The following is a 12,602-nucleotide window of genomic DNA, read 5'->3' on the forward strand; positions in this document are numbered from 1 at the left end:
TAGTTAATTAAATAATTAATTTTTTTTAATAATTAATTGAGTGAAGAGGCCTTACCCTAAGAATAGATAGGAATTGAAAATTAATTGATTATGAGTTATATTGTAATAAGATAGATGATTCGATTAGAATACACTCCTTTTAGGCCTAATTCGTATGAAATAACCTGTCATGCCATTAATTATGAATAAAGGATATATGATACCCCAACTCTCAAAAACTCCTTATATAACATTTGAACTTATAACCTTAAAGCCTTAGAGTCAAAAACCGTAAACTAACCAAATTGAAGTACTTGTCACACCCGCACGTAGGTAGCCCTATACATTCAAAGCCTAGCATGATCAAACTTAACACAACAGAACAATTACAATAAAAATCCAAAATTGGGAAAAATATTCATCATCTAAAGATCACTGGACAAAAATACAAAACATTTGTACATGCTTAAACAAATTAAAAACAAATGAAAACCTTAATTAACTAAGACTAATTACATAAACCAGTACTAGATCTTTTACAGTAGAGAATAGCATCACGAATGGAGCTCTCATCAATATCACTCCAAGCTGTTGCTGCTGAACAATAAGCTGCTGAATTATCTCTCATAGGAGAAGAAACAACTGGAGTATTATTAGTAGTCCAACTTTTTACTTCCCAAGTTATCCTATTCACATCATCAACTCTTGTTCCACCTCTGCCTATTGTTTCTCTCCTAGGAATCAAGCATTTTATGTACTTGCTGATTATTTTCCTAGGTACAAATTTACTCCATTTTCCCATGAACATTCTTCGAAACGACGACGAAGATGGATGATGATGATGAATTGTAGAACTGATAAGCAATGGTGATGGTGTTGAAGCATAGTAGTTATTGTCCCCTGACTCGTCGAGGGACTGAGGCAGGATGAGGCCATTTGAAAAGAGTTTATCAGCATGAACAATTGAAGAGGGACTAGTTTTCGAGATTGAAATGTCGAAATCAAAGTTGTGAGAAGTTTCTGATATGTTGTTTGAGATGGTTTTGTGTAGTTCTGATTCTGTTGCTAACCAACTGTATGAGAAGCTCTCTGTTGCTAGAGGGTGTGAAGTTTCCATGTTGTTTAAATTAGTAGTAAGAGTTGAGTGTTTAAGGAGAAAAATACAGGTTTATGGAGTAAGAGATTTATGTTATGCTTGAATTGGTGGAATTTTGGAGTATTAATTAGAAGTATCAATGAAGGACCACAAATTCAAGGAGAGGTACAGTTTCAGAATGTTCCATGAAATATATTTATTGATTATTGAAAGACATAGATTTTGTCATTTCTTGGCTTTGGAGTTGACATATATTGAAAGACCCTAGAGAGATTATTGGGAGTCATGATAATATAAACTCTTCGTATATTTAGAGAATGACAAAATCATCCAATTTTATCGACTTTCTTTTATTATTATCCTTAAGTATATCTGTAAGCCTAAAACATTTTGTCTATCTTTACGATCGTTATGCATAGTGTGATTTTTTTATAGTATGTATATTGTATTTATTGATGAGCGGATTATGTTTTTCAAAGTGATAGATTAGAAAATCGAGATTTAAGAGATGATTATGTTGGAATTATGGACATTATAAAGGGGTTTTTGTCTAAAATAATCCAAGCAATAAAATTGGGGGAAGGGAAATAAAGAAATGGAAAGAAAACAAAGATGGTACCACCTTATCTGCAACATGTTTAGTTGAGAAATGACGTTGTTAGCTCATCTTATTTTCTTCAATTAGATTATGGTAATGTGCTAAAGGAGGAAATATTTATACATAAAAAAAATTTAAAATAATAATATCCAGGTTGTCACAATTGGCAAAGAAAATAAACTGGGCCTTCTGGCAAAAATGTTAGTATGTCTAATGTTTTAAAGGAAGAATTCTGAGGAAGCATGTGTTAAAGGGCCCATCGTTTGCATGAATGGAAAGATAGTCAAGTCTAGATTACTAATTAGAAGTGGTCTCATCAATATAAAGTTGGAGTATGAATTATGACTAGTAATAATGATGAAATATACTTTTAGTATATTATCTAGATAAAGAGAGGAGAATCATGGCCAATTAGAAGCCAATACAAATTTTTGGTTAATTAAGAACCAATGCAAACAAAAATAATCTAGAACAAGTGGAGGTGGAGCTTAATTAACGGTTAAATTATAGAATCCTCGTTTTATTTGTTCTACTTGCTTAATGTAGATTAAACTACTACGTAAAATTTTTTATGAAAAGTAAAATTAGGGTTTGTTCTCATTGACTGAACTCAGCTGAATCGAACTGAACTGAACTGAACTGAACTGAGCTGAACTGAACTGAACTGAAATCAACTGAACTGAGCTGAAATCAACTGAATTGAACTGAATATTTTATAAGAGAAGGAAATTAGGAGCTGAACTAAACTAAACTAAACTGAACTGAACTACGCTGAACTGAACTGAACTGAATTGAACTGAACTGAGTTGAGTTGAGCTGAACTGAACTGAACTGAACTGGAGAAAGAAAATAAGATAAAGGAAGAAATGGAGAAAGTAAGAACAATAAAGTAAAAAGTCGGTGAGTAAGAAAAATGCAAAATAAGCGAGCAAAAATGGGAGGGTAATAATAAAAATATGGGGTTATATGGTAACAAAAAGATTTGTCAAAAATAATATAAGAGTTTGTTATATTCAGCTTAATTTCAGTTCAGTTCCGATTCAATCAGTTTAGTTTAGTTCAGTTCAGTTCAACTCAGTTCCTAAAATCCTTATTTCATAAACAATCAGTTCAGCTCAGCTCAATTCAGTTCAGCTCAACTCCAAAAAATTCAAATCAGTTCAGTTTCAATCAGTTTAGTTCATTAAATCAGAACACATCCTAAATTAGGTAGAAAAACAACAACTCATGAACATTTTCAAAGTTTGGGCTTTGTTTGACCACTTCATCAGTTCTGAAAAGCTGATTAGCAGGGAGTATGGACTTTTTGTAACTGGGCTCAGCTAAAGAAGTTTAAGCACTTATAATGGGCAGAAATGCAGAATGCACCACAGAAATAAAGCCCATTCATACAAGTTCTTACGGAGTACTTTTTTTTTTTTTTTGGACACTCCCTAAACCTGCAACTCATTGTCATCTATAAATCTATAATTAGGTGCTCATATGTGATTTACACTGATGTATGAGAAAAAACACTATCATATATTCATATGAGACCGAGTTGCCTTAATAAATACTTTTTGAAGATGAAATCCACATTAATAGATAATTAAAAATATTTAGTGTAAAGTATTAACCTCTCTGATAGGACTTTAATAACAAGGGTTTATGTAACTATGTTTGATCTTATGTACTTCATATATAGTTACCATAAACATTGATCAAAGTAGCGTGCGTAAATTATTTTAACCTTTTAATGGGGAGTATGGAAGAATTTCTAAAATAAGTTATAGATAATAGGTTCTTGATGACCTTGAGTTATTGGCGTTATATTGTTATTGCCTAGCTGGACTTGGAACAAACGACATTTAAATTATTTACCAAATCTTAACCATTTTATTAATGGTGATGCACCCTGATCCATATATTTGGAAAGATCGAGTTGTGAAAGAAGTACATGTATCAATGATATCACATACTATTTGCTAGCCTATAATCTTCATCTTAACCATCTCAAATTTAAATAATAGAGTATGACAGATTAAGAAATAAATACATCAAATAAACAGCAATGAAGTAAGATTACGACTAGAACGAAGAACTTTATAACAACCAACCACTTTGTACGACCATAAACACACTCAACCCAATTATTCAATGCTTTAGTTTATGTATATTTTATTAGTAACTCAATGTTATTACTGTAAGAATATTTTATATTAGTTGTGCAATGTGCATACTTGTATAATACTTAAGTCTTAAGGTATTAAATTTGAATTTTTGTACTTGCCGCCCAAGTGGCACTCAAAATTGTTATTCGTGTTATGAATTTATGAGTAACGTAAGACTATTGATAAGTTTAAGCCCTTTAAATTACTTAGCTCCTAAGGTTTTGATTTTTTTTTTACCAGCCCAATCGATATGGAGTATATTAATCATGTTATCATCTGTTAATATGTTATTCCCAATTAATTAAAAAATTAAATTTTATTAAAGAAAAATTAGAGTCCAACAAATTTAATTTAATTTAACACCATAATTAACAAGAATATATCATGCATAATTAAGTAGTACTTATATACAAGTATATAACTCATGCATGACAGCATGAGGCATTGATATCTTCCCCACAAATCCACAATAGTATTACATATTAACATAGTACAATAATGTGGTACTTGCAAACATATACTTGTATACATAAAAACAAGTAAAAAAAAAATAAATTATTATACTACTTCCGTTAAATATTATGTGCAATTTTGAAATATTTATAACTTACAAATAATACTCAAAAGTTGCACGTAATATTTAACGAATATAGTATTTGCATTACACTTTGTATATAATTCAAAAGGAATGCATGGCTTGTGCAACTATATATCCTCCAAAGCCATGCATGACCTGGTACGGTTCTCAACTTCTCACGCATACACGAATTTGAGCTCTGACTAACATTTTGAATGTGACACTTAAGTTTTTTAATTTAAGGGAAAGGCCAACAACATGCCAAGTTAGCTAGCTACAAAATTAAAAACAATCTAGAATATACCCAAGTTTATATAAGAATTGATGTTTTAACTAAAAAAATAGTAACTTCAAATGAACAAGGCAAGAAAATAAAACCTTAAAATCATTGATGTTGGGCGTGTTCGGCATTAGTTTTTGAGTAGCTTTTAAGTAGCTTTTAGTGGTTTGACCAAGTCAAACTACTACTTATCAAAAAATGTGAGTGTTTGGCAAAGTAGTGGTTAGAGTAACTTTTAGTGGTAGAGGTAGCTTTTGTGAAAAGTTAGAAAGATTAGCTTTTGAAATTAGAGGTAGCTTTTCAAGTAGCCGTTGAAAATTTAATCTATGGTTTTAAAAATAAAATATTGATTTTTATATGTAACAGCTAGTCAACCACTACTTTATCGAACACTCATATCTAAATTATTTATTTTCACAGCTAACAGCTTGTTGACAGCTAACAGCTACCTACACAGCTAACAGTTACCTCCACAGCTATAGCTACCTTCACAGCTATATTTTGCCGAACACGTCCGTTATCAATTGATATGACCTTAACCTCTAAATGCCAAAAATGATCTAATTGATAAAAAAAAACATGTAAACTATTGGTGTTTAAAAACTATTGATCTGTTGATATGATCTTAACCTTCAAATGATAACAATGAGTCAATGGAAAAAAAAACATTTAATTCATTGATGTTTTAAGTTATCAATTGATATGATATGATGTGATCTTAACCTTCAAATGATAACAATGAGTTAATGAAATGAAAAAAAAAAAAAAAAAAAAAAAAATTATTCATTGTTATTTTAAACTATAGATTGATACAGTATGATCTCAACCTACTGTATTTTAAATTATTGGTCATATCAAACAAATAAACTACTGTATTAAATTGATTAATTAAAGGTCAGGTGATTACTAATGAGAGACGCGCTAATGAAGGAGCGTCTAGAATAGATAGAGTCAAGGCTTTAACATTTTCATGAAAATATCTAAATTAGTCGACAGGTGAGAGGCAGTGACGTTGTAGAATGTGGGAATATTACTCTCTTTGCACGACACGCACGTTCTCCCTTTTTGTCTTTGTTTACTTTTTTTATATGCTTCTTTTTCTTGCTGTCATTTCATTGTTTTCATTTCTCCCCTTTTTATTATTTTAACCTCAATCATGTTAAATTACAGAGTTTCATTTTCAAACAATCCGATCATATTATTCATAGTCATTTAGCAAGAAAATTAACTTTTGAGAGCCATATAAGAATTCAACAACGAATCTTGATCATAATTATAGTCCAATTATAATCACATTGACTCTACTTGGCTAGCGATTTAATTACACATCACACATGCAATTGGGAAGCGAATTTTACCAATGACTTTTAAGGTAATATTGATTGTTGTAAAATATATATATATATATATATATATATATATATATATATATATATATATATATATATATATATATATATATATATATATATATATATATATGTTAATTGAAATATAAATTATATTAGCTAAATGAGATAAGATAAGTTTAAATATTACTTTGTTGTACATAAGGGCTACTTGGTTTCAATCAATATTACTAACCATTAAAATAAATCCTGCAGAGTATTAATTTCTAGCAAGGGTTTGTTCTCTTCAGCTTATTTTCAGTTCAATTCAATTCTTAATTTATTTCTCTTATAAAATATTCAATTCAGTTCAGTTCTTATTTTATTTCTTTCATAATTTATTCAGTTCAGTTAAAAAAAATAAAGTTAAGGTATAATATGATGTAGCTAAAAAAAAAAAAAAAAAAAAAAAAAAAAGAAGCTAAAAATAACTCTAATTATGTATAATAAATTCAGATTAGATCACATGAATGAAAATCAAATAAATAAAACACACTTTAGACATAAAACTAATTTTGTTAATGCACCTTCAACGATTCTGTGTACTCTTTGAGACGATAGGAAAACACAAACTTTAAATTTAACAAACTACTATGTATCACACAAATTACTCGATGGATTGTAATTTTGTAAGGCTGGCTTGTTTTCCATGGAGTATTTGTTTTCTCCATGATAAGGCAAGGCAGTTAAGACTCGTTAAGCTAGGTAGGTATGTAGGTTCCTCGAATAATAGAAGAAGACAACCCGAATTCAATCTAAGTAGGCCAAGAAAATATCAACAAAAACGTTATACTGAGTCCACACCTTTTCAAAATCCTTAGAAACCAACCATCCATTTTTTGCATTATTCTTGTCCTTTTTCTGTGGTCATTACTTCGTGACTCATAATCTCTTCTTTTGGCTTTTGCCAACTCCTTTCACATTCATACCAAATTTTTTTTATTTATTTTTTTTACAATTTTTTTATTTACAGCTCATTATTTTTTTAATTGTTTTAAATATTTTTGATATATTTCCACCATAAATAAATAAATAAATCCCTTTTTAAAACGGTATATACTCCTACTCACAGGCTAACTCCAACCCTTTCCCCTTCCTTCTGCCTCGCTCCTCCGCTCACATCCTCATCTTCTTCCCCTCTCATTGTAAACCCAGAAAATATCTCTCTAATAATCCCCAAAAAAATAGAAATAAATTCAAATTTAATCATAATAAAACCAACCCGTTTAATGGGGTTGCTCTATTTTGGTTAATTTGATAAAGTTGTGCAATACCTACATCCTCAAATTCGTGAAAATCTGTAATCTTTTCTGGGTAGGGTGAAAAACTGAGAAAGATTTGATCTTGCATTGTTTGTTTAAAAATGGTGGAAGCAAAGAAATACATCACATCTGATGAACTGAAGAATCACAACAAAGCAGGAGATCTATGGATTTCAATTCAAGGGAAAGTTTATGATGTTACAAATTGGGCGAAAGATCATCCAGGTGGAGATATACCATTGTTAGCACTTGCTGGTAATGATGTTACAGATGCATTCATAGCATATCACCCAGGTACTACATGGAATAAACTTGATCAATTTTTTAATGGGTATTATTTGAAGGATTTTGAGGTTACAGATATGTCAAAGGATTACAGAAAGCTTCATAATGAATTTACTAAAATGGGTTTATTTGAGAAGAAAGGGCATGCTGTAATTTATATCTTTATTTCAATATTTATAATGTTAAGTCTATGTGTTTATGGTGTGATTTGGTCTGATAATGTGCTTGTGCATCTGGGTTGTGGTGCATTGATGGGTATGGCTTGGATTCAGAGTGCTTATTTAGGGCATGATTCTGGGCATTATCAGATTATGTCAAGTCCTAAGTATAATAAGGTTGCTCAGATTTTGACTGGGAATTGTTTGACTGGGATTAGTATGGCTTGGTGGAAATGGACTCATAATGCACACCACATTGCCTGTAATAGCTTAGATCATGACCCAGATCTGCAACACATACCGGTTTTCGCGGTGTCAACCAAGTTCTTCAATAATATGACCTCTGTTTTCTATGGAAGGAAGATGGATTTTGATCCTGTTGCAAGGTTTCTTGTGAGTTATCAGCATATGACATATTATCCTGTGATGGTTGTTGCTAGGATTAATTTGTATGTGCAGACCCTTTTGCTGTTGTTTAACCCTAACAGGAAGGTGATCAATAGGGGTTTGAACATAATGGGGATTATGGTGTTTTGGACTTGGTATCCTCTTCTTGTTTCCTGCTTGCCTAGTTGGGAAGAGAGGTTCATGTTCGTGCTCGCCAGCTTCGTGGTCACGGCTTTTCAGCACATTCAGTTTACTTTGAACCATTTCTCTGCCAATGTGTATGTTGGACAGCCTCATGGGAATGATTGGTTTGAGAAACAGACGTTTGGATCGATTGACATTGCTTGCGCGTCTTGGATGGATTGGTTGTTTGGTGGACTACAATTCCAGCTCGAGCATCATTTGTTCCCTCGTTTGCCTCGTTGCAACCTCAGAAAGGTTGCCCCTGTGGTGAAGGATCTTTGCAAGAAGCACAATTTGCCTTACAGGAGTCTGTCTTTCTGGGAGGCTAATGTTTCGACCCTTAAGACCCTTAGGGATGCAGCTCTTCAAGCTCGAGATCTCTCCAATCCGATGCCTAAGAACTTGCTATGGGAAGCTGTCAACACCCATGGTTAATTCCATTTACCACTTGCTGTTTAAACCTTATGGTTGATGGCTTCATGCCATTTCCAGTCAAGTTTTGTTTTCCTTTTCCTTCAAGGATAATGCGAGGTTTTTGTTGTCGACATTTCACATGGAGGTTTTGTTCATTTATCTGCTGTTGTAGCAGCACCTATATGATTCACTACTTTTAGGAATCTCACTTCGAATTCATGTATCTATTATCTATCCTGCTTTACATGAATCAAAACATTATTACTAGTTACTACTGCATATTACATAAATCGAAGTTTCATCTTGTTCAACTGATGTTAGTTCGTCCATAATTCTTTCTTATTATGTATGACTACGATTATGAGATAGTATGGTACTTGTATTTTTAAGCAGCAAATATTTTAAAGGTGCATCCGGTGCAGGTAATATGGTCTTCAGGTGGAAGCTATATAACTCTTGTTCAGATTTCATATTCTGAGTCTGGTTTACGCTGCGTGTATCCTAAGCAGATTTTCTTTTGTAAGTTTGTATGCTACATGGCTTTTGTGTAGATTAAAAGTAAGCCAAATGGCATGAAATTGAAATTGCTAAGAAATACAGTAAGCAATAAAGTCTGGGAGGGAGTCATTTTCTGAAAACTCATGAAGAAATTGCTATTGTAATTAGTTTGGTTTATGAGGCTGTGAGATTCTATATTTTGAAAATTGACAATAAAAAGCCGAGAACTAATATTCAGTATTCAAATTAAATAGTTTAATTTTTCAAAAAAAACAAAATATTCAACAATAACGAACATGCTTTAGTTGTTCAAACAAAATCATTTTGTCAAGTGTGGTTTGATATTCATTTTATAAAGTGGTGACTAGGGCTTTTGGCTTATACAATTAGAACCACAAAAAAAGAAGTGTTACCAAATTGACAGCAAATTCCAAGTGTTTACATCAAGAACTAGTCCATTATAGCACTATGCTAAGATGATAAGTACTCGTATGGAATATGGACCCACCTTTGAAAGGGAATTCCTTCTGCATTAGACTATCACTTGTAAGTTGTAACAGAAAAATAATATCAAAAACAAATTTATTGCTGGCTTAAGTGCTAAGCTTTTATACACACCTGTCACGGATGGCCTGCTACTTCCGTGAACTTGGATTAGATTTTGGTACTTGAAATTTTGGTTTCTTGTTGTTAATCAAGAATTTGAAGATTTCAAAATGTTTGCTATTGCTGCTGCTTAATTGATGCTTTCTGCTAGTGATTTCACTCTTTCAATTAGATTAATATGTAGTACAAGTACTCAAATACATGATTAATTGATTATAATGTCTCGCCGTGTTAGTTTTCACCATTTATGCATCATTGTGGATTTATGCCGCCTTTTATACACTCGGTGTACATACCTCTAATGGCTCTATGTACACTTAATCCTCAAACAAGTAACAACACTAACTCAAAAAAAAAACATCCAAATTATATAAAACGAGGCAACATTGCAACAAGCAAAAATATCAATAATGTTAGATAATAAGAAAACCATTTAATTTGTTCAAAAAGCATTCAAAAGAGGAGAAACCATGACAATTCATAATTTTTCCCTTCAAATTAATGGTAGTTATAAAAAACCGGAATTAAAGGACAATTGATCATGATATTCATGTATGCACAAAGCTACAAACTAAAGTCATGCAAGGCCAAAAAAGTGAAGAGAGTGGGACTCAATTATATGTTAATTTAATCAAGATATTTTGTACTCCATTAAAGTCTTGCAATACTTTTCAAATTCACACCTTACATGATCACATGGAATTAGACGCGAAGAAATTTCGTTGCAACTGTCTTGTTTGTGGAAAATCTTACTTGACTTTCTCAAGGAGACTGTATGTAAGGCTTTAGCTACGTGGAAAACAAACTAATCAAGGAGTATGTTAAATCTATAATTTACTCAAAATTAGTGACAAGCATTTTAAAAAAAAAATTAATTAAAATTAACGTTAACATGCTTTATTTATTATGAGAGTGAGGATAGCTTAAGTGGTTAGAACTTCATTTCCAATTCCAGGAGATCCTGAGATCGATTCTTACCCCCGCTCTTGTGCATCTCTAAACACCAAAAAATGTGCTTTATATAATGTCATAGAAGTTTATAGATATAGAGTACTACTTATCTTTATTATGTCATAAAAAATATCTTAAAAATTATTAATAACAAGAGTTCAATACAAAAATTTACACGTATCAAATTATCTGGTAATTGTCTTTTGATTTTCAAATGATTGTTCTTATAACATATTCCCTCCGTCCCTTAATACAATGCCTCTTTCTCTTTATTATGTGAGGAATAAATGCTCAAAAGGGAGTACTGTATTAACATACTTTGGCAAGTGAGGAAAACCAATTAAGCATGAGATTTGCGAAGTTAGAAAAACAAATCATATGCAAGCTCAGCAAAAACAAACCAGTAATTGTGTTGGGCCCAAGGATTGGCCCATCACTGTTCAATAATTCACTAATTGGGTTGGCCCAAGGATTGGCCCATTATTGTTCAATGATTCACTAATTGGGTTGGCCCAAAAATTGAACAAAGCACATTGGGCCATTTGCTTGGATTTACAACGGATAAATCAGTTTCATATTTGTATTATTGCACAATCACACTTCTAGCCTTTCCTCAGAACTGGTCAATCAATAATTTATATACTTTGTACGTAGTATTAAATACTCAAGTAATCTATTTCAAAAAAAAAAAAAAAAAAAAAAACTCAAGTAATCATGCTTAAAACAACACCAATTAACAATTATTCCTAATTATCAAAGTATAATTTAACCACCAAAGTGAGCTTGCTTGTAAATAAGCTGATGAGCGTTATGTGATTTACACCAATGAATTTGTATTCACATGTAAACAAAGCTTATGCAACATCAAGTTATAAATGTGACCTCAAATTTAATCTTAATACCTAAGATTTATAATACGTACTACAGAACTACGGAAGTACTCAACTACTAAGTCACAATATCATGGTGCACTTCGTATGTTTTTTATATACTCCGTAATATAATTGATTTTTTTTAAAGACACCAATTGTTTGTTAGTTAAAGTTCATTTCTCACCATCTATAAATGTGTATGCAAAATATTACAGGTTTTTGTTATTCAAAGAGAGAAAAAAAACTTTTGTAGAAAGCATTGGGTTTTGGGTGTAGAAAATTGAAAGAGTAAGAAGGTAATTTAGAGAGATGCAAGAGGAAAATTCCAATAATCAACCAATGCCAGCAATTGCTAAACCTCTATTATTTTCATCATTTATTGAAAATCCAAATTCTCAACCTAATGTTGAAGAGAATTGGAGCCATGACCAACACATGGACCAGACAAATGCTCCTCATTTTGAAGCACCACTTGGTAAATCAATCTTTCCTTGAATTAAATTTCTTTTTCCTGAGAGAGCACATGTTTGTTTTTCTTACATATCATGTATTTATCTCCAAAAAATTTATTATTATTTTTTTTTTTTTACATATGCGAAGTTTTTTTATTATCAATTACATTCATTGATACATAAACCCACAAAAAAAAAAAAAAAAAAAAAAAAAAAAAAAAAAAAAAAAAACCTTCACTTTTTAGTATTTTAATTAAGTTAATCTCTTCTAGCAATTTGAATATCGTGACATTTAAAAAAAACACGTTTTATATCACTCACACAGTCACACAACATTTTCACCTTTTTATGGTGGGGGTTGCATTTAAAAGTTAAGCTATCATGATTTTTTATCACCCTTATCTTTGGTTTTTCTTCTACTCTCATTTATAACTTTATAACGACGTTACATTGTTATTTTTAAAAA

The 12,602-nt window shown here is 31.4% G+C and overlaps 2 protein-coding genes across 2 annotated transcripts; one reads left to right on the top strand and one right to left on the bottom strand.

Annotated features, from left to right (window-relative positions):
• Positions 1-149: 149 nt before the first annotated feature.
• Positions 150-1,245, bottom strand: LOC145638589 (uncharacterized). Its single transcript, XM_081689576.1, has one exon. It carries the CDS (start codon positions 1,094-1,096, stop codon positions 488-490), a length of 609 nt encoding a protein of 202 aa, XP_081545702.1. The 5' UTR covers positions 1,097-1,245; the 3' UTR covers positions 150-487.
• Positions 1,246-7,108: 5,863 nt separating this feature from the next.
• Positions 7,109-9,068, top strand: LOC145639612 (delta(8)-fatty-acid desaturase-like). The gene has a single exon (XM_081690898.1). The coding sequence runs from the start codon at positions 7,432-7,434 to the stop codon at positions 8,776-8,778; it is 1,347 nt and encodes a 448-aa protein (XP_081547024.1). The 5' UTR covers positions 7,109-7,431; the 3' UTR covers positions 8,779-9,068.
• Positions 9,069-12,602: the final 3,534 nt, after the last annotated feature.

The sequence above is a fragment of the Chenopodium album genome, chromosome 7 (assembly GCF_948465745.1).
Source record: "Chenopodium album chromosome 7, dcCheAlbu1.1, whole genome shotgun sequence".
NCBI classification, from domain to species: Eukaryota; Viridiplantae; Streptophyta; class Magnoliopsida; order Caryophyllales; family Amaranthaceae; genus Chenopodium; species Chenopodium album.

Bases quoted from the DNA above. Each gene is read 5' to 3' on its own strand.
- LOC145638589 (XM_081689576.1), bottom strand. From the start codon at position 1,096: ATGGAAACTTCACACCCTCTAGCAACAGAGAGCTTCTCATACAGTTGG.
- LOC145639612 (XM_081690898.1), top strand. From the start codon at position 7,432: ATGGTGGAAGCAAAGAAATACATCACATCTGATGAACTGAAGAATCAC.